The sequence below is a fragment of the Psammomys obesus genome, unplaced genomic scaffold (assembly GCF_907164565.1).
Source record: "Psammomys obesus unplaced genomic scaffold, mPsaObe1.curated_primary_1811, whole genome shotgun sequence".
NCBI classification, from domain to species: domain Eukaryota; kingdom Metazoa; phylum Chordata; class Mammalia; order Rodentia; family Muridae; genus Psammomys; species Psammomys obesus.
In genome coordinates, this window is record NW_026596131.1 from 10,223,984 (window position 1) to 10,249,177 (window position 25,194).

A 25,194-nucleotide genomic window follows, 5' to 3' on the forward strand; every position below is an offset into this window, starting at 1 on the left:
AGCCCCAGAGATAGGACTATATCTCCCTTCTTTACTTTTTAAAATTTATTACTATTATTGTGGGCGTGCTCCATTGCACACGCAGGTCGTCAGAGGACAACACTGTGGAATGCATTTTCTTTTGCCACATTTACATAGGTTCTGGGCTTTGAACTCAGTTTGTCAGGCTTGTGCAGCAAGGGCGGTTGCCCCAAGCTCATGAGAAACACATCTCTCATTGTGAAATTCATGCACCCATCAGCTCATCCATTCATGCAGCGAAACCGTGTTTATGTGCTAAGCCGAGCATGCATTCAGCCTGACCCCTCAAGGAATTTCCATTCCGGAGATGACTTCAGAAGGGTGGTCTTGCAGGGCAGACGGCAACAGAAGAGGCCCGGACGTTGCAGCAAAGAGTGACAACCCAGACAAGATCAGAACTAAACAGAGCCGGCTTTCACTAACCCAGGCGCAGGGCTTCCCCACGCACTGGTCACTTTGCCGGATGCATAACTGTAGGCTTGGATAAGCGTTTTGGCAAAGCCTTTCATGACCGCTAGTGGGCTTTTACAAGTTAGTTAATTTTCCTACACTCCTTCCGCAGACCTCCTCCGGGGAAGGGAGGGGAGAAAGGCTTTGCTTCCGACTAGAGGGACCAATATCACGTGCCTTCCGAACGAACAGCGTCCCGGCCGGCCAGGGTTACTAGGCAACGGGTAAACCCCGCAGTTCCCAGCCGTTTTGAGCGGCTCTGGAGCTGGACGTGTCTTGGGCGCTTCCCGGGGTCTGTGTGTCTGGAGAAGCTCAGCCGGGAAAAGAGCCAGGCGTCCGGAAGGAGTCCAAGCCCGAAAGAAAACCTGGCGAAAGGAGGGAAAAGCCCCTAGGGAAATAATCACGGACAGTGCAAGATACCTAGGAGATAACTTCTAGGAGATCTGTCGGGTGCTGGAATCAGGACCAGCGCTCCTAGCGTTCTCCTTGCTGCCCGGAATATTCTCCAAGCTCCAGGACTTTGACTCCGGCACCACTATCCCACCAGGCCCTGACCTGGGCTGTCCCGGATTGGACGGGACTTTTTCGGGCTTTCAGGTGAATGGAGCAAAAGTTCAGTCCGGGGAGGATGGGGCTGTTAAGCAGAAGAGCTTTCAGTTAAGGGGAGGGAGAGGCACACGCCTGCTGATGCAGGAGGATTGCCGAGAGTCTGAGGCCAGCCCAGACGACTCAGTGCACTCCAGGCCAGCTGGACTAAGAGTAAGACCCTGCCTCAAAAGACTAAGAGATGGGGCTGGAGGATGCCTCAGCAGTAAAGAGTCAGCAGTGCTCTTGCAGAGGACCTGGAGTTCGATTCCCAGCACCCACATCAGGTGACTGACAACCCCTGTAACTCCAGCTCCAGGGCATCTGACACTTGGCCTCCACCCCACCTGCACTTGCATGCGTGTATACCCACACACAGAGACACACGCACATGATTAAAAAGAAACAAGAAGAACGAGGTAGAAGGGGTAACTGTGGGAGATCACAAGTGTTGTAGGCTGGGTACAGGCACTATGTATAAATGCACCCTTTCGTTTGCCCCTCGGTCTGGGGGGCTGGCCCTATCAGGCACATTAGGGTCATGGAAACATTTTCCTAGCCTTGTCCAGAAGGTTCTCAAAGATATGGGAAAGACACAAAGATTCCTCCCTCTCTATTCCTCCCTTAAGCAAGGCTGCTCAGTTCCAGGCACACTGGCCGGCTGCCCCAAGGGACAAAGGCTGCACCTCCTTCTGGCCTCCTCCTCACACTGACATCCCTGCTTCTTGCCATTCCCTGGGTTTCCCTCCCAGCTGCGGTACCATGCTTTCTGTTAAGCCACAAGGGGTTCTCTCTAGGAATGACTTTGCTCGTTATCCTTGCAGGAGGCAAGATTTTTTTATGTTGGGCCACAATGCGGGAAATGATTGCGTGTTTGGACCAGGGTATGGTGGGCAGATCTTTGTGGTCCTGGGTCTGAGACTTGTGGGTGTAGCTCAGTGTAGCGCTAGTATATGTGAGGTTCTAGAGTCCATATTTATCGTTGTGTGTGTGCATGAGAGAGAGAGAGAGAGAGAGAGAGAGAGAGAGTGTGTGTGTGTGTGTGTGTGTGTGTGTGAAAGAGGTAGGGAGGGAAAGAAAGTGACAGACAGAGAGAGAGAGAAGACTGATTCTGCATGCTTCTGGGTCTGTAGGTTCCCATAGGGACACTCTCCCCCTGAAACTCCTAGGCAACAATACTCCTCATCCCCTCTGCTACCCCACCCCCTTTGTAGACACCCTGCTCAGACCCTGCTTGGGGAAGCTCCACCCTGCAGCACTTGTCTCCCAAAAGAGGGGAAAGATCGGCTGTGACGCCCTTGGCTGACCTTGCCCGTTTATCTTTGCACCCTGTTAGCTTGTGAGAAAAGAGCCTGTACTGGGTCTTTGAACGTCCCCCTTTAAATGTCCCCTCTGTCTGCTGCCAGACACAAGACAATGCCTCTGTTCTCCATGAGGGCTTGGCCTTGGGAAACACCAAGTAAGGAAGCAAAGCTGTTAGAATCTGACGGGGGCTGAAGAGGCTGGTGTTTTCTTCCCAAGATTTTCTCATTCTCTTAAGCATCCTTGTGTCGCCCTAGGAGCCAGCTGTGTCACGGCAATTGGAGATGGAGAGAGACAGCCCCTAATTGCCTGGATCCAGCTGCCGGGGCTGGGAGACACAGGTGCTTTTCACCCTGGTGGAAGACAGAGAGAGTTTAATTGACTTTGCATTCTTTTCCCCAAGGCCTCAATTCTGTCCAGACAGAGTGAAGACATCAGGGCACCCTTATGCAGACTGCTGCTTCGCCCACCCCTCTGCCCTCTGAGCCACCGCTCCCACCAAACCACTGTCTCCAGGAGTATGGTTTGGGTTGGCTTTGGGGGTGTCTGGAAACACACTTTTATTGCATCTGTGGCTTGTTTTGGAGACAGAGTCTCATGTAGCTCAATCTGGCCTTGCACTCCTGATTCTGCCACTTCTGCCTCCTAAGGACTGGGCTTACAGGCATGTGCCACCATGCCTAGCAGGTCACGCTGCCTTCAGGGAGCGATATATGGATGCCAAGAGACTGAGGAGTTATTCTCACTTCCCTTTCTTCTCACTCACCCCCTGTTCCAGAAGTTCCCTTCTACCCTGGCACCTGCTTCTAGATGGACAGCTCAGCCCCGAGGCTTTCAGAACTCAGTAGCTAGAGCCATGGGTCTGACTCCTTATAACCATGGAGGCTTACAGTTTCTGCTTGTATATTTAGAGCCGCAGCCCATTTTGGGTTCATTTTTGCACATGGTATGGGACAGGGCTCTTAATGCCTTTTTGCTTGGGAATACCCAGTCATCCCAGCGCTGCCAGTCAAAGAGCCCATTCTCTCTGTGTTACAACCCTTGGTGGTTTGTCAGAGATCAGCTGACCATAAACATGAAGGTTTATTTCTGAGCTTTCAGTTCTGTCCGTTGATCATGTGTCTCTTTGCATCAGGACATAACTGCTTTCACTACTCATGGTTGGTTTTATTGACTGATCAGATCAATTGATCACTCAATTGACTTTTTAACTCTTTAAAGATCTATCTATCTATCTATATAGCATTCTGCCTGCATGTACACCTGCACACCAGAATAGGGCACCAGATCCCACTGTAGATGGTTATGAGCCACCATATGGTTGCTGGGAATTGAACTCAGGACCTTTGGAGGAATAGACAGTGTTCTTAACCCCTGAGTCATTGATTGATTTTTTTTTAAATTTTTTTGAGTATAGGTCTCACTGTGTAACCCTGACTGGCCTGACACTCATTCTATAGATTAGGCTGGCCTAGAATTTGCACGGATCCTCCTGCCTCTGCTTCTTCAATGTTGAGATTACAGACATACCACCATAGCTAAGACATACTTGGGTTTTATTGTCTGTCTCCCCCCCTCTCTCCTCTTTCCTTTCTCTTCCCACTTTCCCCTTTCCTCTACCCCATATCCTCTCTCTTCCTTCTCTGTATGTGTGCATTTGTCTTTGAAATGGGATAATTTAATTTTTAAGACAAATGTTTTTAAGATTTTTTTTAAAAATGTTTATCTTATGTGTATGAATGTTTTGCTGCATATATACTTGATACCCTCAGAAGATAACATCAGACCCCCTGGAACTGGTGTTACAGGTGGTTGGGAGCTGTCATGTGGGTGCTGGAAGTCAGACCCTGGTCCTTTGAAAGAACAGCAAGTTCTCTTTACTGCTGAGCCATCCCTCCAGCTTCTTGGGAAAGTTTTATTTTTATGTATGTGCGTGAGTGTTGGCCTGCTTATCAGCATGTGTGCCATGTAGTGCTAGGAACCAGACTCCTCTGCAAGAGCAGGTCGGTGTGTGCTCTAACCTCCCAGCTATCTCTCCAGCACCAGGTAGGGTCTGGCGTAACTCCAGCTGAAAGGCTAAGTCCACACGGTCGACATATAATGGCCCAGATGGCCAGCCTCCTGTGCTCAGCTCCTGATGCACGGGGTTGGAAGGATCAAGGTTCCTTTGTTGGGTGGAGGGAAGTTGGCAGGGTTGACATTCTGTAATCACAGGACTTTGGTAAGGAGACTCCTTCTCTCACTGTGTCTGCACGACAGTCCCGTTATTGAAACTTTGCAGTCAGCCCTGGAAAGACTAAGTGACTAAGGGCACACTGCTGGTGAAGGCAGGGGCAGAACTCCAGGGTCTGGCCAACCTTCTTTACAGTAATTTTTTTTAATTGAGAGAGAGCACGGACGTGCAAGCCACTGGGCACACGTGGAGGCTAGGCGACGACACATTGGAGACAGTCCACTCCTTTCCATCAGTAGGTTCCAGGCGATTGAACTCTGGTCATGAGGATTGTGCCAAAAGCACCTTTACCTCTGAGCCATCTCGCTGGCCCTCATTCTTTATTCTCATGACCAAGTAGCCCCAACCCGGGAGTTCCCAGTTCCACTTGTTGAAGAAGCCACTTGGCTTTGTCCCTTCTGAAAGTGGTTCACAGCTCTACGTAGGTAGAACAATGCACGAGGCGGAGATGCCCAGTGTGGCAACCAGAGGTGAGTCAGAGCCGGGTACTCTGGCGCTCTGGCATGGATGAGGCTTTGGCACAGTGAGCAGCTGGGGGCTCTTAAGAGATTGCGGTCTTTCTCATCTGTGTGCCTGGTGGTTTCAATCTTGAGTGAGGTGGTGGATTTAGCTCAGCGTCATAGTCATCAGGATTGCTTTCTCCTCCCAGTAAGTGTATTGATTCGGTAGAAAGTGTGTAATTTTGTGGGTAAGAGCTTCAAAGCCAGGCAGACCAGCCGGTGTGTTTGTCAGTTCTGTGACGCTGGGTAGGTCACCTAAAGGTATGAATGTTGTTCAAGAAAAATGGTGATTTCTACTGCCCACCTCAGAGGGCAAGAACGAGACCCGCACAGTACAATTTATCCTTAGGATACAGTTGGCACTCAGGTGAGTTAAGAGATCTTGTTATTTGGGGTTTGTTTTTTTAAAGATTTACTTTTCTGACTGTGGTGGCTCATGCCTTTAATCTCAGTACTCAGGATGTAGTGGCAGGTGGACCTACAAGTTTGAAGGCAGCTTGGTCTACATGGTTAGTTCCAGAGAGTGAGACCCGGTCTCAAAATCGGATATCAGATTTATTTAGCTCTGTGTGTGTGCATGAGAGGGAGGGCGGTAGAGGGGAGGGGGAGGGGGCACATACATACATGCTCTCTCAGAGGCCAGAAGGTGGCACCAGATCCTCTGGAGCTAGAGTTCCAGGCAGCCAGAGAACCAAACTAATCCTTGATAAGAGCAGCAAGTACTTTAGGTCACAGAGTCACCTCTCCAGGCCCATTTTAGGCAAGGTCTTACTATATATCATAAGCTTCTTTCAAAGCACAGGCTGGCCTTGAACTCGTGGCAATCCTCCTGCTTTAGTCTTCCAAGTGCTGGGAGTGTGTGAGCCATCATACGTGGGTGGCATCAGATGGGGGTGCGGGTTGGCTCTCTCTGTGTGTGCAAGAGTGTGTGTATTTCGTTTGTCTTTTTTGTTTTCACGTTTCGTGTTTTGAGACAGGGTCTCACGCAGCCCAGGATGGCTTTGAACTTGCTGTGTAGCCTAGGACGATTTTACGTTCCAGATCATCCTACCTCCACCCCTTCAAAGTGCTGGGATCACGGACATGTGCCCAGCTGAATGAGAGTGTCTTTGAAAGATTTTATTTGTGTGTGTGTGTGTGTGTGTGTGTGTGTGTGTGTGTGCGCGCTGTGAGGGAGAGGGTTTTGGGGTGTTTTGCCTGCATCCTGCATGGACGGCTATGCACCATGTGTGTGCAGGGCCTACAGAGGCCAGAAGAGGGTGAAGTCAGACGCCCCCAGCACTGCAGTCACAGATGCTTGTGAGCTGCCCTGTGAGGGGTGGGAAGCAGCCTCCTGGTCCTCTGCAGTGCTCCTAACTGCAGAGCCATCTCTCCAGCATAGCTTCTAGAGAGATCCTCTAAGAGTCCCTACCCCGCCTCCCTGCAAAACAGAAGGAAAGCCCGGCCCTACCTCCGGTGGGACCAGGGGAGATGAGAAGGATCTGGTGGGACCTCCCCCCCCCCCAACCCCGCGCGCCACGTCTCACACTCTTCCTCCATCCCGCCGCAGCCGTCAGAGCCATCACCATGGAGATCGTCTACGTATACCTCAAGAAGCGCAGCGAGTTCGGGAAGCAATGCAACTTCTCCGACCGCCAGGCGGAGCTGAACATCGACATCGCCCCCAACCCGGAGCTGTCCGCACTGTATGTGGAGCGGAACCCAGTGGACACGGGCGTCCAGTGCTCGGCTAGCATGTCGGAGCATGAGGTGGGTCCCCGCCCTGAAGACCCACGGTGGTCGGTGGGGAAACTGGCCCTGCCTGGGAGCTAGGTAGAGTGGACGAGAACAGGTGCTGCAGGTACATGGGCAGAGTCACCCCAAGACTCACTCCAGGATCAGGAATGGACAACACCGACTCTTCTTGGGCCAGAGCTGGTGTGTCCAACCTAGGTGTGTCCACAGAATACACAAGGCAAGTCCACACTCTGGATCGCTGTTGATGTGCAGTCTATATAGAAGGTTTGGAGGATTAATCACTGCTAATATGATACCTCTCGGGATGGGTGGGAGGATTCCTGGGCCTATTTCGCTCCAGATATGGCTGAGGACAGCTGTGAACGTGGCCTAGTACAAACTGGTAAACCTACTTAGGGCATTATAAGGATTTATTTACGTGTGTGTGTGTGTGTGTGTGTGTGTGTGTGTGTGTGTGTGTGTGTGCTTTTGAAGTATGTGGCAGAGTGGTCATGTATCCCAGCTTGGTCTTGACCTTGCCAAGACAAGAATGACCTTGAGTTTCTGATCCTCCTGCCTCCATCTCCCAAGTCTGATTTTTAAAGATTACGTCTATCTCCTCTGTGTAGCAGTGTGTGAGGGTGTGTGTGTGGCGTTGACTAAGTGGTTACTGAATATAAACTTTGTAGATGATAGTGATTGATATTGATACTGCAATATAAAAAAAAAAAAAAGTTGGACATACCTAGAACCAAAATGTTCCTCCTAGGGCTTCTGGGACCTTTAAGATGTTACTGGAGTCATTCTTGGTGTTTGGCCCTTCTGAGAGAACTATCCAGAGGGGCTTAAGAAAAAGCAAGTGTTGCATAGGAAGTTCTCACCAGAATGGCCCCAGGAATGCTGCGTCCTCATGAAGTAAGGGACCAACCCCCGATTCTGCCAGCCACACTGAAAATCGTGTGGAATGGGCTAACGCATCTGAGCGTGCCCAGGATCTACCAGTATCACTTGGTTTGGCCAAAACACTTTTGCAGTCTCTCGGGGGTGAGTGATCCTGATGATGATCCTGATGAATGAGCTTTTTGCTCTCCCAGCCTGATTGCTGTTTCCAACTCACAGCACAGCACACCCCCCGAGCTTTGGGGCTGTAACCCAGACCTGGGGAAACATCTCATTTTAGGAGAGCTTGAAAAGCAATGGAGCAGCCAGTTAGTGGGGATGGGGATTCTTTCCCCACAAGACAATAACGAGCTTTGGACCTCCAGACAGGTGTTTGCAGAGCTGTAGCTCATTAAGGCCCTGGGTTCCATCCCAAATGTTGCAAAAAACCGTGTGATCCAGGTTTAGTGGTGCACGTCTTTGATCTCAGCACTCAAAAGGCAGAGGCAGGTGATTCTCTGAGTTTGAGGCCAACTTGATCTATACATAGCAAGTTCCAGGCCAGCTAGGGCTACATAGTGAGATCCTGTCTCAAATAGATAGATAGATAGATAGATAGATAGATAGATAGATAGATAGATAGATGATAGATAAAACCAAGTGTGGTAGTATAGGCTTATACTTCCCAGCAGGAAGACCAGAAGTTCAAAGTTATCTCAAGCTACATAGTAAGTTTGAGGCCTGGGCTACATGAGACCCTGCCTCAAATGTAAGATGAATGAATGGTTGATTGGATAAATAAATAAGTATGGGGGAGGGATGGGAAGAGTGGGAAGGAGTCAAGAAGTCATCTTTAGCTGGGAGACCTGTCCTGCCAGCTCCCAAGAATGCATAAGGCAAACCCACCCTGGGAGTTGCTGTTGATTGCCAGTCTCTGTGATGCTAAAGGATGGAGGATTAATAACTGTTAATATGATGTCTCCCAGGATGAAGGGGTGGGCTCTTGGGCCTATTTAAGGTAAAGATGGAACTGGGTTTTCCATGCCCACCATTGTTCCTACCCTGCAAAGCAGTAGTACTGTTGAAGCCACCTGAGGGGACCTTCACTTTGTGGCTTTGGTCAGGGTACCCCTTCTTCAGTACCCATTTAAGAGCTTAGTGTCCCAGCATCTAAGTTTGCAGAAATGGCTGAATGGTTAGACCCAAGACAGACGGCTTCTCTCCTGTGGTTCTCTGTTTAGGCCAACACGGAGCGGTTTGAGATGGAGAGCTGCGGGGTCAACCATGTCGAGGGGGGCTGGCCCAAGGATGTGAACCCCCAGGAGCTGGAGCAGACCATCCGCTTCCGGAAAAAAGTGGAGAAAGACGAGAACTACATCAATACTGTCATGCAGCTGGGCTCGGTTAGGCTTCCTCCAGCTTCAGCTGTCCCACACCACTCCCCCCAGCTTGGACTGTGCCCTTCAGGCTGTGCATGGATAGCCCCGGGTAGGCTCCTGTAGCTCCCAGCCAGAGAAGGGGGACCTCACAGATGATCATAAGGACCTATATCCAAACAGGTTTTAGGAAGGGTCTGAAATGCTGGAAGAGGGATGGCAGAATGGCTCAGCTGGTAAAGGCCCTTGTCCCCAAGGCTGATCACTTGAGTTGGTGCCTGGAACCCTCATGATAGTAGGGAAGAACTCACTCCTGTAAGTTGTGCTCTGACTTCTGCATGTACAATGCTAAGCATCCTCTCCCCTCAAAAAAAAACAGGCTCACAAACAAAATGATAATGATGATTATGATGATGAAGCCTCTTGGGTAAAGGGTATCCGAAAAGAGCCCTGTCAATCAGCCAGCAATGTTCATTCAGCAGAATTTTAAGTCTCTGCCAGACAGAACGGAGGCTGCAAACTGAATTTCACGTGCCTTCTGCCCCAAAAGAGTTTGCAACTCACTCCACCAGTCCAAGACAGACAGACACACAGACTTTGTCTGACACCATTCAAAGAGACCCTATCAGAGACAGGGACTTTCCAGTTTGCACCATAAGGAGAGAATTTCCTGCTGAAGGGATCAAAGAAGGCTAGACCTTGTAGAACATCAGAAATGATGGGGGTGGTGGGGGGCTTTGGAGTGGTTTGTCCTGTACATAAATTCTTGGGCCAGGCTTGTATCCCTGTGTCCCCAGGAACCAATTGTAACTCCTTGGAGTTAACCCTACCCCCACCGAACAAGGGCAGGGGCCACTCCATGTTTCTTGTCCTTCTCAGCTGCAGGACAGCCCTGCGGGGCGGGGGCAGAGCTCTCTTGGCTGGTAAGAACCCTCGGTGTCTCCACAGATCATGGAGCACTGCATTAAGCAGAACAACGCCATTGACATCTACCAGGAGTATTTTGATGACGAGGAGGCCGTGGAGGTGACTGAAGAAGCCCCTTCGGCCAAGACCATCAATGTCTTCAGGTAGCACCCAGCGGGAGGGTAGGGTTCCAGGTCCCTTAGAGCTGGAGTGACAGGTACCCTGCCCAGTGAGGATGTTGGGAACTAGACTATCTATGGGAGACTGATGCCCTCTTACGCAGGCACCAGACATGCATGTGGGGCATACACACACACACACACACACACACACACAGGCAAAACACTCATACACATGAAATAAATAAATCTTTCAAAAATGAACTGACTTTAGTTTTTCACATAGTTTTAGGCTCTCATCAAAACGGAGTAGAGTGCAGAGAGCCTTCATATATATAGCTCCCTGCCTCCCACCCTGAGCACATAGCGAACCTCGGAATAATGTTTTACACACCTATAGTCCTAGCACCCAATAGACTTGAGTCAGGAGGATTGGAAGTTCTAGGCAGTCTGGGCTACTTAGTGAAACGTTATCTTAAAAAGAATAAATAAATAAAATAAAGCCAGGTGTGGTGGCATACACCTTTAACCCAGAACTCAGGGAGGCAGAGGCAGGAAGATTGATGTGAGTTGGACACCAGCCTCGTCTATAAAGTCCAGGATATCCAAGGCTATACAGAGAAACCTTGTCAACAACAGCAAAAATAAAACATGGTAGCAGCACACGCCTGTAATTCTAGCATTTGAAAAGCAGAGGCAGGAATGTCAGGAATTCAAGATCATCCCTAGACTCAAATACATAGGGAGTCTGAGGTGAGTTTGGGCTACGTAACACCTTGTTTAAAATAAACAAACAAGGTGGTGCAAGCCTGTAACCCCAGCCCTCATAAGGCAGAGGCAGATCTCTGTGAATTTGAGTCCAGGACAGCCAGGGCTACACAGAGAAACCCTGTCTCGAAAAACTAAAAACCCACCAACCAAACAAACAAACAAATAAAAAAGTAACAGCTAACCAATCAACCAAATCCCTGCTATGCAGAGGCCCTGGTTTCCACCAGGGGGCATTCTTGGCCATCATAGTCTGTGGATTTGCTTTTTACTGCTCTAAAACATCCTTGTTGTTTTCCCTATTCATTCTCCTGCCCTCCAACTTCCTGGTACCCACTGATCTTTTTATCACCACCAACTTCAACACTTGCACAATGCCATACACTTTGTGGCCCACTTAGTCTGGCTTCTCTTGCTCACTAATGGGCTTGTTTCTCTGAATCTTTGCTTTCCCTCCCCTTCCCTTTTCCTTCCTTCCTTCCTTCCTTCCTTTTCTTGTCTTTATTTCTGCGACAGGCTCTCCTGTAGTTCAGGCTGGCGTGGGTTCACTATGTAGCCATCACCGGTCCTGAGTTCCTGGTCCATGTGTCTCTGCCTCCTAGGTGCTGAGATTACAGCTTTGTTTTATGTGAGGGATCAAACTCAGGGTTTCATCCATGTAAGCAAAGACTAGCTGGCAAACTATATCCCCATCCCCACCTCCAGCCCATCCCCTCTTTTTTGTTAGTATTGGGGTCAGGGTTATAGGTGTGTGACGCCATACCTAGCTGAACAGGAGTTTTAAACTCATTTTGGCAAATACCAAGTAATGAAGTAGCTGAATTCTCACTTCATTTATGCTGATAATCATGGAATCAGGCTCCCGATCAAAACTTCCATCAGTATATGTGTTTAAACTCGTGGTTACACAGAGAAACCCTGTCCCAAAACAAAACAAAAAAAAGTGTTTAAACTAGGGCAGCATGGTAGTGCATGCCTTTTGATCCCAGCTCTAAAGAAGCAGAGGCAGCCACTTTTCCAGAGTTCAAGTTCAGCCTGGTCTACATAGTGAGTTTCATGCTAGCCAGGGCTACACAGTGAGACCCTGTCTTAAGAAAAAAAAAGCTCTTTGTGGTGACACACATAAGTGTCAGTTAGGGCTACACAGACACAGGCACTGCCTTTCAGGAGACACAGCCTGAGTTGGTAGTATGTGGGCCTAGTATGTGTAGGAGGCTCTGGGTTGCACCAGAACCTTATAAACTGGGTGCAATGATGCATGCCTATATTCTCAGCACTTGGGAGGTGGAAGCAGGAGGATTAGAAACTAAAGGTTGTCCTCAGTTCAAGGGCAGCCTGGGTGGGATACATGAGGTCCTACCGAGAGAGAGAGAGAGAGAGAGAGAGAGAGAGAGAGAGAGAGAAAGATTAGCCTAGACTTTACTCATTTGTTTCCCTGGCTAATTCTTCTTACATTCTAGGTGGGGCCATTGGATTTGGTTTCTTATTTAAAGGAGTCTTGTCAACTCTGGGGTTTCTGTGGGGTTTGTTTTGTTTAATTTTTTTTTTTTTTTTGAGACAGGATCTGTGTACTCTGGAGTGATGAGTCACAGGCAAGAGCCACCCACCACCCGTGGTCCAGCCTCAACCCTGTAAAAACAACTCCTAATTGAGAACACTTTCTTAGATCTCTTTTTGAAAAGGAATCTGATAAGCACAGACTTAAGGGACCCTTTCCTCCAGCCCTCTGCTTTCCCTTCTCTTCCCTCCAGGGACCCTCAAGAGATCAAGCGGACAGCCACTCACCTCTCCTGGCACCCTGATGGGAACAGGAAGCTGGCTGTGGCTTATTCCTGCTTGAATTTCCAGCGAGCTCCCATGGGCATGAGCCATGACTCCTACGTCTGGGACCTGGGTGAGAAACAGCTGGTTTCAACAACCAGGGAGGACTTGAGGGGCCAGGTCAGAGACCAGCAAAACTTGGGGAGCTGAGGGTAGAAATAAGGGGTCAAAGACACTCTGGGGAGGGGGGACCAGAGGCAGAAAGAAGACTCTTTCCCTGTATGGGAACAGGCAGGCGCACCTTCATAGAGCTAAACCAGATCGAGAAGGTTCCCATCTACTCTACATTTGCCTCCCGCACTGGGGACAGACTCCGAGGCCTTGAGAGTGTTAGGCAGTTGCTGGAGCCCAGCCCATCTGGGGCCATTAAGACCCGGATCCACGGCATCCATACCAGAAGGACTCCTACTTGCTCAAGCAGAGGGAAGTCACCTCACCTTTGCTGACACTTGCCTTTCATTCACGCAGACAGTGACAGACCGTTTTCTACAGGGAATAGTGGTAGTGACATTTTTGTTTGTGGGGTGAGCATGTGCGTCATGGCGCACACGTGGAGGTCAGATGACCTCTTTGTGGGCTCAGTTCTCTTCTTCCGCCTTTATCCGGCCTCTGAGGACTGAACTTGGGTCACACCTGGCCTGGGCAGCAAGTGCCTGTACCTACTGAGCCAGCTCACTGCTAACCTTGGTAGGAATGATCTCTGTAGGGGAGTAGTCTTCAGGCCGTAAGCCTGGTGAGGAGAGAGCTACGGTGGACATTCTTTGCACACACTCTCAATACTCTCAGCCCACCGAGGAAGGCCTTCCCATTCCCTCTGAGCCTCACTTCCAACAGGGAACGTGGAGGATGATGCCTTGCAGTTCCTCCATGGGCCTGAGGTTCCGGGGTCCTTGGCACGGCTGTGCCCATGTCAACAGCACAGAAGCACACTTGCACTCAGACAGAACTCCCCTCACTCGGATTTCTCCACTCCCTACACCTTAGGAGAAAGCTTTCATTTCATACCAAGCCTGGGGAGTGGACTAGAACTGGAATTCAGTATGTGAACACACACCCCAATCCTGATCTCCAGCCCCCAAATAAAGCCACTAGCCAAGATTCAGGCAGAAGAGACTGGGGAGGGGGCCCCGGGTGTGTATTGGGGGACGGATAGACTCTTCTGCTATCTTTGTTACCCTCTGCATGTAGCAGGGGTTAAACTGATAGGTCCTGTCCTTTTTCTGGGCAGGCCTGATGGATTTTTTTTTCCCTTTTCTTTTCTTTTCCTCTTCATTCTAGAAAACCCCAACAGACCTGAAATTGCCTTGAAGCCATCTTCTCCTCTCATCACCCTAGAGTACAACCCCAAGGATTCCCATGTGCTCCTAGGGGGCTGCTACAATGGGCAGATAGGTAAGGGGGACCCCCGCCCCAGCCAGCAGCCAGGCAGGGCACTGCCAACACACACATGTCCGCCAGGACTCAGTGTGTGGGTCATTCATTTGGAAAGCTGATCGTCGCGGTCACCTAGGAGTCAAGGTTACACTCATAGTCTAGGCTGGCCCCTCCAGTCCTAGTCATGCAGGTAAGTCTAACATTAGCAGGAAATAAGGTTTCAAAAATAACTCAGGTGGGGGAGATAGCTCGGTGGGTAAGGGTGCCTGACACCCATGCCTCATGACCTGAGTTGATCTGTGCGACCCACGTGATGGGCAGAGAGTTATCCTCTGACATGTCCTTTACAGGTGTGCCATGTCATATAAACATATATAATAAATAAATAAAATGTAGGGTTATTTTTAAGCTGTAGTTCAAATAAAGTCAAGGACCAGGGCTGGTGAGAGGGGGGTCGTGAGAGCCACTGTGGAGTCCCGTCTTGGGAGAGGTGTCCGGGAAAAGTACTTGGGGTGGCAGTTCCTGAAAGAACAGTCCATCATGGTGTGGTGGGAGCGGGGGGGGGGGGGGGCGGTGTATGGAACAAGGCAGCAGAAGAGCGCTGGTCCCTGGTTGGGGGAGGAGCTCACAAAGGGGCTCCCACATCAGGTCCAACAGGAAGCAGCAAGTTCCTCAGGAAGTAAAGCTGTTCCCTCAGCAACGCGCTTCCTCCAGCTAGTGTCCACACGAACATGTGGGCATGTCCATTTGTTTGTTTGTTTACTTATTTACTGGGCTTCCTTACAGAGCACAGGGGAGAGGTTTCCAACAGGGGTTTGGGAGCTCCTTCCCCCAACAAGCCACATCCCCCCCCCCAAAGCCTTTGTCCAGCATGGTGAGAGCGTCCCCATAGCTGCAACCCTTCCCCCAAGGCTGTGCACTCCAGCCCCTCCCTGAGGCTACTTAGGGTTCTTAGGGTAGAGCCAAATACCACTGGTGGTTGGGGCAGGTGAGGGTCCCCCTGATCTCCCGCCCCTCTGTTACAGTATAGGCAGTCAGCAAGGCCAGCTGGGGCGATCCTTTTGTAAGAGGAAACAGCTGAGCTCCCCCAGATGGCTCAGTTACACACAGTAGGGCAGGAGGTGGAGTGGGGGATGGGCACTTGTGTGTGCCTGTGAGTATGTGAGAACGGGAGGACGGCACTTGGGGATCAGCTCTCGTGTTTCAACACGCCTGATCTGGGGGTTGAACCCAGGCTCTCAGGCTTGGCAGCAAGCACCTTCACCCAGCGACATCTCTCAGCCCCTGGGCTTTTTCTGTATTGGAAGCAAATAAGTGAATCCAATCCTTTCACTTGCTATGGCTCTCTTGGCATTTTCTCTTCTTCCCCGCTGCCTCTTTCTCCTCCCCCTTGGTATTCCTTGGACACAGAGTCTCATGTAGCCTGAGCTGTACTTAATCTCCACAAATAGCCAAAACTGACCTTGGCTTCCCAGGTGCTGGGATTTCGGGTGCACGGCTACGCCAGGCTTCTGTTTCCGAATCTGCTTTGGCAGCCTCTGTTATTCTGAAGACTTTTCCATTTCATCTAGGTTAACCAGTTCATTGACACAAAAGTTGTCTTTCATGTTTCTTGTATGTTTGTAGTCACTTGAGGGCTTTTTTGTTTTGTTTTTAATTCTCTTAGCCAATCAAAAGGTTTGTCAATTTTGTTTTCTAAGAACCAACTTCTGGCTTTATTAAATTTATCAGTTTTTTTTTTTTATAAATCTTTCACTTACATGTTTAATTCAATTTTTATTCTATTTTCTGTTTCATGTGTGTGTATGTTGTAGTTTCAGGTGTCTGTGTGTGTGTTGTAGTTTCAGATATGTGTGTGTGATTTAGTTTCGGGTGTTGGTGTGTGTTTTGTAGTTTCGTGTGTGTGTGTGTGTGTGTGTGTGTGTGTTGTAGATTCAAGTGTGTGTGTATGTTTGCATGTGTTGTAGTTTCAGATGTGTGTATGTTGTAGTTTCAAGTGTGTGTTTGTGTGTGTGGTAGTTTCAAGTATGTGTGTTGCAGTTTTGTGTGTGTGTGTGTGTGTGTGTGTGTGTGTGTGTGCTACCCAGGCTGCTGATTCTGCTGTCTCTACCTCCCAGGTGCTGGGTTTGCTTTCCATATCCAGCTTTTATTTTTGTTTGTTTGAGACAGGGTCTCACTGTGTAGCCTTTGCTGACCTGGAACACTCTGTAGACCATATAGACCCACAGAAATCAGCCTGCTTCTGCCTCCTGGGTGCTAGATTAAAGGTGTGTACTATTATTTTAGCATTTTTATTCTGTGAGGCAGGGTCTCCATATGCAGCACATACAGGGCTTGAACTCACTCACTGTGAAGCCTAGGCTGCTCTCAAACTTGTGTTAATCCTCCTGCCTCAGTCCTGAGCTCGGGGATTATAGATCTGAGCCACTAGGCTTAGCCTTACTTTGGGTTTAATTACTCTTGTTTTTCTGATTTAATTTTATCTTAGCTTTTGTTACTTAATCATGTGTATGTGTGGGTATGTGCACCTGGGTGCAGTGACCCTGAAGGCCAGAAGAGGGCATCAGAGTTACAGGCAGTTGTGAGTCTCCCAATGTGGCTGTAGGAAAACCCAACTCAGGTCCTCTGCAGGAACAGTATATACTCGTGGCCACTATGCCATCTCTCTAGCCAACTAATGTATTTTTGTTTTAAAGATAAGGTCTTACTCTGTAGCCCAGGCTGACCTTAAATTCCTGATTTCCTGAGGAAAGGTTCTGGTCTCCCTCTCTCTCAGACCTAATACCTGGGGAACATCCAGGCTGTGTCACAGCTATGGGCTCCATACATTTCCCTGCCATATTATCCACTGTCTGAGCCAAAGACCGAAGCCAAGCTGATGTCATGACTTATTCAGCAGTCTTCCTCACTCATTATTCATGACCCCTTCCAGCAGCTTTTTACACTTGCTCAGAACAGCTCAGCTCTGGGGCCCTGCTACCATAGGAAGGAGACCCCAACAGCAGTGACATCTGGGATCACAGGACCCACTCCCGAGCACTGCTTTGCCAGGCCCCAGACTTGGAGGCTAATAGGTCAAAACTCATGAGCAAGTAGGTTTATTGGTTTACAAAACAGTCTTTCTTGGAAATGACTCTGGGTAAGTGAGCATGTGCACCCTTGGTAGCCCTCAGGAAGAAGTGAAAGCCAGATACATCAGGGCAGGAAGCAGGCAGGCTTCACCCCTCTGTTGGCAAAGCACAAAGACGGGATCACGATAAAGGCTTGAACACTCCCGTGAGTTTCTTTTCTCCATAAAAATTTCTTCTGGTTTGTGTGTGTTTGCGTGTGTGTGCTCATGCAGATGTCTGTGTGAGCATGTGCCATATGTATGTGTTTGTGGGGGTTGTCGGAAGAGGACATCAGATCCCCTGGATCTGATGTTGGATACAGGTGTTATGAGCTATCCACTATGGTTCTAGGAACCAACCTCCTCCACTCTGCTAGAGCAGCAAGCGCTCCTAACCGGTGGGCTGACTCTCAGGCCCCTCTCTCTTTTGTCTCTTAAAATATCAGACGTGTGTGTTTGTCTGTGTGTGGGTGTCCTCCTTAGCTGGAGTTACAGGGAGTCGGGAGCTGCCCATTGTGGGTGCTGGGAACAGAATTCTGGTCCTCTGTAAGAGCAGCAAGCACTCTTAACCCATGAGCCATTCCTCCCGCCCTCTTTATTATTATTATTATTATTTGTAATTTACATCCAAAAAAATTACTGTGTGGGAAGGGGTGCCCCTATGCCACAGCGTCCATGTACAGGTCAGAGGACAGCTTGGAGGGGTTGGATCTTTACCAGCCCATGGGTCGCAGGGGTTAAACTCGGGCTGTCGGGCGGTGGTGGGCCCCTTTACCTGGTGAGCCGTCTCACCGGCCCCACCATCATCATCATCATTATTAATTTATATATTTATTTATCTTATTTTGTGTGTGACTCTTTTGCCTGCACGTATGTGTGAATGCCGTGTGTATGTCTAGCTGCCAGAAAAGGTGTGCGGCCCACTGGAACGGGGATTTCCAGATGGTTGTGGCTACCAGGATGGGTTTTGGGGATCAAACCCAGGTCATCAGGCTTTAACACAAGAAGTTCTACCCACGGAGCCGTCTCTTCAGCTGCCCTTGCATCAGCTGGAAGATCTGCCCACATTCTCACCTTGGGGAGGGGGTTGTCTCTGCCTGTGCTTCTCTGCTGTGGATCCTGACCTCACCCCCCCGGCCTGGCTAGCTCTGCCTTTTCTCCCTGCCGCTTTCCCCCTCAGACCTTCCTTGACCAGACCAGCCTCTCTACTTCCTGTCCCCACTCTTACCTCTCCCAGTACTAAGCCTGGTCCATTCCCGTAAGCTTCGCTAGGACATAGAGTGTTGCTCAGAACACGGCGGGGGCATGATAAATGAAGCCTGCACTCCAGAGGTCTCTACATAGATTGTGTGGGGCTGGGAGAAGGCTGGTTTGAATATAGCCCCGATTCTAAAAATCCAGGTAATTTCCAAACTCAGTAGTAGCATTCTTCCAGCTTGGCTCCTTTACTGCGCAAGGAACCACGCCTCCTTCACACACACACACACACACACACACAAACACACACACACACATATACACACCTCTCTCACCTGAAAGGGAAAGGAGAGACAGTTCTAGAGTCAAATATGAATGTACATGGTCCACAAGCATGGACCAGTTACCCCAGACACTAAGTGAAGATTCTCCAAGTTCTTAAAGCCACACGGCAACAGAAAACCACCAACCAAGGAGGGCCCTTTCCACACACCATGGTGGAGCCCAAGTCTGTAAACGCAGTGCGCTCTGGAGGTAGAGGCAGGAGACTCTATTGAAGGCCATCCTTAGTTATATAGCAAGTCTGAGGCCAGCCTGGGCTATGTGAGACCCTGTCTCAAGAAAAGAAGACAAAGCAAATGAACGCCCACCTCCCACTGCCAAATACCAGTAAAAACAGCAGGCGGGTGGGTGATGACAGTGCCCAGTATCTACTATAGGTCCCACATGTCGTCTGAGGAATTCTTTTTTGTTTTGTCTGATTTTTATGTATTTTGAGACAGGGTCTAACTGGTCCGGAACTCGCTGTGATGACCAGGCTGGCCTCAAACTCAGTCTCAACTCTCCTCAGCCACGGGAAAGCTTTACTACAGGTTTGGTTTGGTTTTCTGGGCACTTGAGTTCACAGCCTCATCTTCTTTCCTCCCCCCACCCCCGCCAGCCTGCTGGGACACCCGGAAGGGCAGCCTGGTGGCAGAGCTGTCCACTATCGAGTTCAGCCACCGAGACCCAGTGTATGGCACCATCTGGTTGCAGTCCAAGACAGGCACCGAGTGCTTCTCAGCGTCCACAGATGGGCAGGTACCACCTGACAGGACCCTGGAGGGAAGAGGAGGGCCCACCCAGAGAACACCATTGCTCGTTTTATTGTGCAGCCAGTGCTGGGGCAGGAACCCAGGGCCTCATGCATGGGAAGCAAGTGTTCTACCACTGAACTCTACCTCCAAGCGTTCTGTCACTGAAATATACCTCCAGCCCTCTCTCCCTTTAAAGGGAAAGAGAGGAGGCAGGGGTCCTTTTATCCCTGGCCCCTGGCATCAGTGAGCAATGATGGCATCACAGGTGCCTAAGCAGCCTGGGAGTAGGCTAGTGCATCAAGATTTGTGAACACTGAGCGCTGGGATTACAGACATGGATTACCAAGCCTGGATCCTGTGTGCAGTTTTCACCTTATTAGATATTGCTATATAGGAGAGTCTTGTAGAATCCAGCTTCTTGTGCCTGCATCTGACTTTGCATTTGAATCTTAAGAATATGTTTGAATGGAATACTACTCAGCAATTAAAAACGAGGAAATCGTGAAATTTGCAGGCAAATGGTGGGACCTAGAAACGATCATCCTGAGTGAGGTATCCCCAAAGCAGAAAGACACACATGGTATATACTGACTTATATAGACCTATTAGATAGGATAAACATACTGAAATCCATACACCTAAAGAAGATAAACAAGAAAGAGGACCCAGGGTAAGATGATCAATCCTCACTTAGAAAGAGAAATGGGATGGACATTGGATGTAGGAGAAAACAAGTAACAGGACAGGAGCCTACCACAGATGGCCTCTGAAAGACTCTACCTAGCAGTGTATCAAAGCAGATACTAAGACTCATAACCAAACCTTCGGCAGAGTGCAGGGGATCATATGAAAGAAAGGGGGAGTTAGTAAGACCTGGAGAGGACAGGAACTCCATAAGGACCAAATATATCAGGGCACAGGGGTCTTTTATGAGATTGTTTCTCCAACCAAGGACCATGTATGGAAATAACCTAGAACCCCTGCTCGGATATAGCCCATGGTAGCTCAGTAACCAAATGGGTTTCCTAGTAAGGGGAACAGGGACTATTTCTGACATGAACTCAATGGCTGGCTTCCCTCCCCCAAGGGAGGAGCAGCCTTGCTAGGCCACAGATGAGGACATTACAGCCAGTCCTGAAGATACCTGATAAGCTAGGGTCAGATGGAAGGGGAGGAGGACCTCCCCTATCAGTGGACTTGGAAACAGGTGGGGAGGAGATGAGGGAGGGAGAGTAGGATTGGGAGGGAATGAATGATGGGGCTACTGCTGGGATACAAAGTAAATAACCTGTGATTAATATTAAAAAAAATTATTATAAAAAGAATATGTTTGTTCTCATTGTTCCAATATCCTTTGAGCCCCTGGATGGTTGGGAGGGGAGTCAAAAGTCAGGTTCTTTAGGTTCTCAGTCACCCTTCCATTCCAGGTCATGTGGTGGGATATCCGCAAAATCAGCGAGCCCACCGAGGTTGTCATCATGGACATCAGCAGAAAGGAGCAGCTGGAGAACGCCCTGGGCGCCATCTCCTTGGAGTTCGAGTCTACTTTGGTAGGTGTTTCTTGTTCTCCTTTCCTCAACTTCATTTGCTGGGGCTCATGTAGAAATTGCAGGCACGAGGCCCCTTCTTGCCTAGGACGCCTTACTCCTTGGGGTGGCTTTAGAGTGATGTTCCAGCAGGGGGCAGCAGAGCACCTCCAGGAAAGCCACCATTCTCACCGGCTTGAGGCTGGCCCCACTGAGCAGAGTGTTAGGGGAAGATCCTTGGCCAGGACCAAAATCCTCACTTGAGGCCCTAGGCTTGTTACTTCACCTTCCTCTGGGAAAGAAAGATGTGTTGAAGAAGGAAAGAAAGAAAAAAGGACAGACAGAGGAGTCTGTTGGGAAACCAGAGCACAGACCTCATTGATGCAAGTTTCAACAGACAAAAACAAAACAAAACAAAAACAAAAACAAAAACAAAAAACAACGATATGAAAACCTCAAAAGCCAGGAACAGTGATGGAAACCTCTAATCCCAGCACCTTTGAACTGGAGGCAGGAAGATCAGGAGTTCAAGGTCAAATGTAACAAGTTTGAGGTCCTGTTGTTTGTTTGTTTTTGATTTTTAAAGACAAAACAAAAAACAAAAGAGAAAACAAGAGGTCAGTGAAGAGATTACAGCATTTGAAAGAATTTGTCACAGAACCTGATGGCCTGAGTTTAATTCCTGGGACGCACTAAAAGGAAAACTGACTTGTGGAAATTATCCTCTGATCTCTATGTATACACAGTGTGCCACGGTATGCATGCATACACACGCACACAGACCGTGATGATCATAAAGAAAAATCTTAAAGCTCAAAAGTGGAAGCCAGAAGTAAAAGAATCATAGAAAATTCAAGACCACTGGGGTCTCTAGAGAGTTCTAGGCCAGCCAGGAGTACATAGCAAGACCATGTCTCATATATGTAAATCAAAATAAAAATTAAAAAGCTTGAAGTTGACAAGAACAGTCACCAGAATGGGTCAGAAGCAGAAAATGAACACTCTCACCAAATCAAGGCAAGAAAAATCACTTTTCCGGATGGCTCCTGGCTTGGGCTGGTTCCTCCTCTATGTCTGAGGCTCAAGCTTGGTGACCCCACCCCTATCTTGGTGATGTCACTTGTTTAGCTCAGGGTACTGTCACATCATTCCTAGGACCTTGGGAAGGTCTGACCTCCACACCTGCCCAGGGAATCCTCAGCGACTGGCCGGACTTCAACGCTGGAATGATAAGTGGAAGGCAAGCAATTGCCCTGCCACCATGGCACAGAACGAGCCCCTCAACTCAGGGCCTAGGTAGGAGGGTTCAAGAAGACATTCTGCCCCAACGATGGGATTTCTAGGCCACATGCCAGATGTAATGTCCCCTCTTCTCCATGCTAGTCCCTGACTACAGTCTCTGCAAGACAGCAGCAGCCACCACAGTCCTGTGAGGCCTTGATTTTATCTCTGCTTCCCCACAAGCAAGGAGTCTTGATGACAGTAAGCCTAGTGTCACGGAACATGACAAAGCTGGACCTTGAGCCCAAAGCTCTGATGCTATGTGATGTCTAAGGAAGGCAGGCTGGGTGGCTCGTCTCTGAACCTGGGGAGGCTTAATGGATTGCATCCCAGAGGCCCCCCCCCCCAGATTTGGTCTTTTTATTTAAACCCATGTTAGTAGCTCAGTTTGTGTTCTCTCTCTCTCTCTCTCTTGTTACCGAATACTTGGGGCCAATCTTTCAACACTAAGCCATACCTCCAATCTATGCAAGTTTTAAAAATTGTAAAACTCATTGAATTGCCACCTACTCTCTTAACTCTTCATTATTATTCGTTTATTTTAAAGACTGTGTGTGTGTGTGTGTGTGTGTGTGTGTGTGTGTGTGAGTGTGTGAGCGCGCGCCGCATTCTGCCTGCATGTGTGTGTATGGCACACATCCTTGGTACCTGAAGGGGTCAGAAGAGAGCAACTCTGGAACTAGTTTCAGATGTTTGCGAGCCACCATGAGGGTGCCGGGAGTCAAACCTGGGTCCTAGGCAAGAGCAGCCAGTGCTACCAACAGAAGGGCCGTCTCCCCGGTCCCTCTTGTTATTTGGGACAAGTCCCTTGTATCCCATGCTGGCCTTGAGTTTACTATTTTGCCTAAAAGAACCTTGAACTTGTGTTTATTTTTGCTGTGTGAGTCCGTTCTCCCCTTCCACCCTGTGGGACTCAGGGATCGGACTGTTGGTTGTCAAGCTTGACAGTTCCGGCCTTTACCTTACCCACTGAGCCATCTCCTAGACCCACAACCTTGAACTTCTGATCCTTCTGCCTCCACCACCTCCTGAGTGCCGGGCCTCACGTGTGCAGCCTCCGGGTCCGGGGCAGCCACTTTGAAGGACCAATTCCGTAGTGCCCTGCCCACTCGCATTGTTGCACAAATGTCCCCACCGTGTGGCCCTGGAATTTTCCCATCAAAACCGAAGCCCTTCATTAAGACGTGACATTGTGTTTACCATCTGGACAGAATAGAAAGAGCCTGGATGGGAAGGAGCCCCGCCTCCCATGTCATTGATCGATATGATTTTACTTCCTCATAGCTCTGTGGGTTCTTATGACTCACACTTCTAAACATGGTTCTTCCTCAAAGGAATTTGGTCGTTCTTATACTTTCCAGTAAAGCTGGGCTTAGTGGTTTATGTACTCCAGGCAGAGACAGGTGGATCCCTGTGTGTTCAAGGCTAGCCTGGTCTACACATCAGGTTCTAGGACAGCCGGGGCTAAGTAGTAAGACACTGTCTCAAAAAACAAACAAAACAAAAACAAAAACAAAAAACAAAACCCATCAATCCCCTTTGCCTAACATTCATTTTAACTGATTTTTTTAATGTTCAAAATGAAGTGTATGATTTCCTCCTCCAAAACTAGTTCTCCTGCCAGAACAAATATAAAACAAAATTGAAACTCTGTACCAATGAGAAAAACAGTTTCCCATTTCTTTCTCCCTGAGAGCTCAGCAGTTCTCATCACTCTTTCTACCTTTATGACCCTGCCTGCTCTAGGGACCCCTAAGAAGAAGGGTCGTACAGCAATTGTCTTTTTTATTTTTTCTTTATTTCTTATTTTTCTTTTTGAAACAGGTTCTCATGTAGCCCAGGGTGGCCTCAAACTTGCTCCGTATTGGAGGGTAACCTTGTGCTTCCGATCCTGCCTCCCCTCCTGACTACAGAGTTTCAGAAATGCACTATCATGCTTGTGTAAGGTTCGAACCCAGGGTTTCATGTCTGCGTAGATAAGCACTCTACCAACTGAGCTGCAGTCCCAGCCCTTTTCTTCTTTTGCTTTTATTTTTATGTTTTAAAACTTACTTTGTGTGTGTGTGCATGCAAGAGTTCATATGTAATGAAATGGCCTGTGGAAGTCTCAGAGGCGTCTCAGTTTGCAGGAGTTGGTTCTGTCCTTCCACCGTGGACGCTGGGTACCAAGTTCAGGTTGTCAGGTTGATCAAGTGCTATTGAGCCATGTCTCCAGATTGATTGGTTGGTCGGTTGTTTGGGGGGGGGGGTTGTTTGTTTTGTTTTGAGACAGGGTTTCTCTGCAACCTTGGCTGTCCTCAGCTCGCTTTGTAGACCAGGCTGGCCTTGAACTCACAGAGATCTGCCTGCCTCTGCCTCCCCAAGTTTTGGGATTCCAGGAGTGTGCCACTACACCTGGCTTGGTTGGTTGTTTTGTTGTTGTTGTTTTGAGACAGAGCTCTGCCCCAGATGGTCACAGGTGAGTTTCCAGGCTTGCTGGGAGGCAGCACCCTGCACAGACACAACTGGAGGTCCCAGGCCAGGGGGAGACAACTTGCATCACTGACCACCAGGTGGCTGGCAAGCCGCCTGTCCTGAGTTCAAAGTGACATCTAGCCTAGACAGTGCTGGAGCCAATGTCACTGTGCCAGATAAGGACACAATTAGGGCCAAGCTGTGCCAACTCTGGGCCTTGTTTATTCTATGTATAAACAAATATCCAAAATCCTTCTGACAGAATGCTTGCTGGGGCTGGAGAGGAGGCTTGGTGGTTAAAAGCACCTGCTATCCTTTAACTCCAGGGCTGTGGGGGAATGGAGGATGATTGGGGCCTCCTGGCTGCCAGACTATCTGGGAAACAAGAACTCCAAGTTCAGTGAGAGATCCTGCCTCAAAGGAATAAGGCAGAGAGATACAGGGAAACACCCAAAGCCTCCTCTGGCTTGTGTACAACAAATGCACAACACACACACACAC

At 49.1% G+C, this 25,194-nt stretch overlaps 1 protein-coding gene across 2 annotated transcripts in view; it reads left to right on the forward strand.

The window, feature by feature from the left end:
• Positions 1-731: 731 nt before the first annotated feature.
• The window catches only part of Dnai2 (dynein axonemal intermediate chain 2), a 33,282-nt gene continuing 8,819 nt past the window's right edge, over positions 732-25,194 (forward strand). The window contains exons 1-8 of one of the 2 annotated variants that reach the window (XM_055592114.1): positions 732-1,068; positions 6,641-6,840; positions 8,928-9,089; positions 10,011-10,132; positions 12,607-12,749; positions 13,955-14,068; positions 19,297-19,436; positions 20,860-20,982. In XM_055592114.1, the coding sequence (XP_055448089.1) occupies positions 6,658-6,840; positions 8,928-9,089; positions 10,011-10,132; positions 12,607-12,749; positions 13,955-14,068; positions 19,297-19,436; positions 20,860-20,982 (987 nt within the window). In that variant the 5' untranslated portion in view covers positions 732-1,068; positions 6,641-6,657. Of the gene's footprint in view, positions 1,069-5,006; positions 5,062-6,640; positions 6,841-8,927; positions 9,090-10,010; positions 10,133-12,606; positions 12,750-13,954; positions 14,069-19,296; positions 19,437-20,859; positions 20,983-25,194 lie in introns of those variants that run through there. The other variant, XM_055592113.1, reaches the window with a different exon arrangement.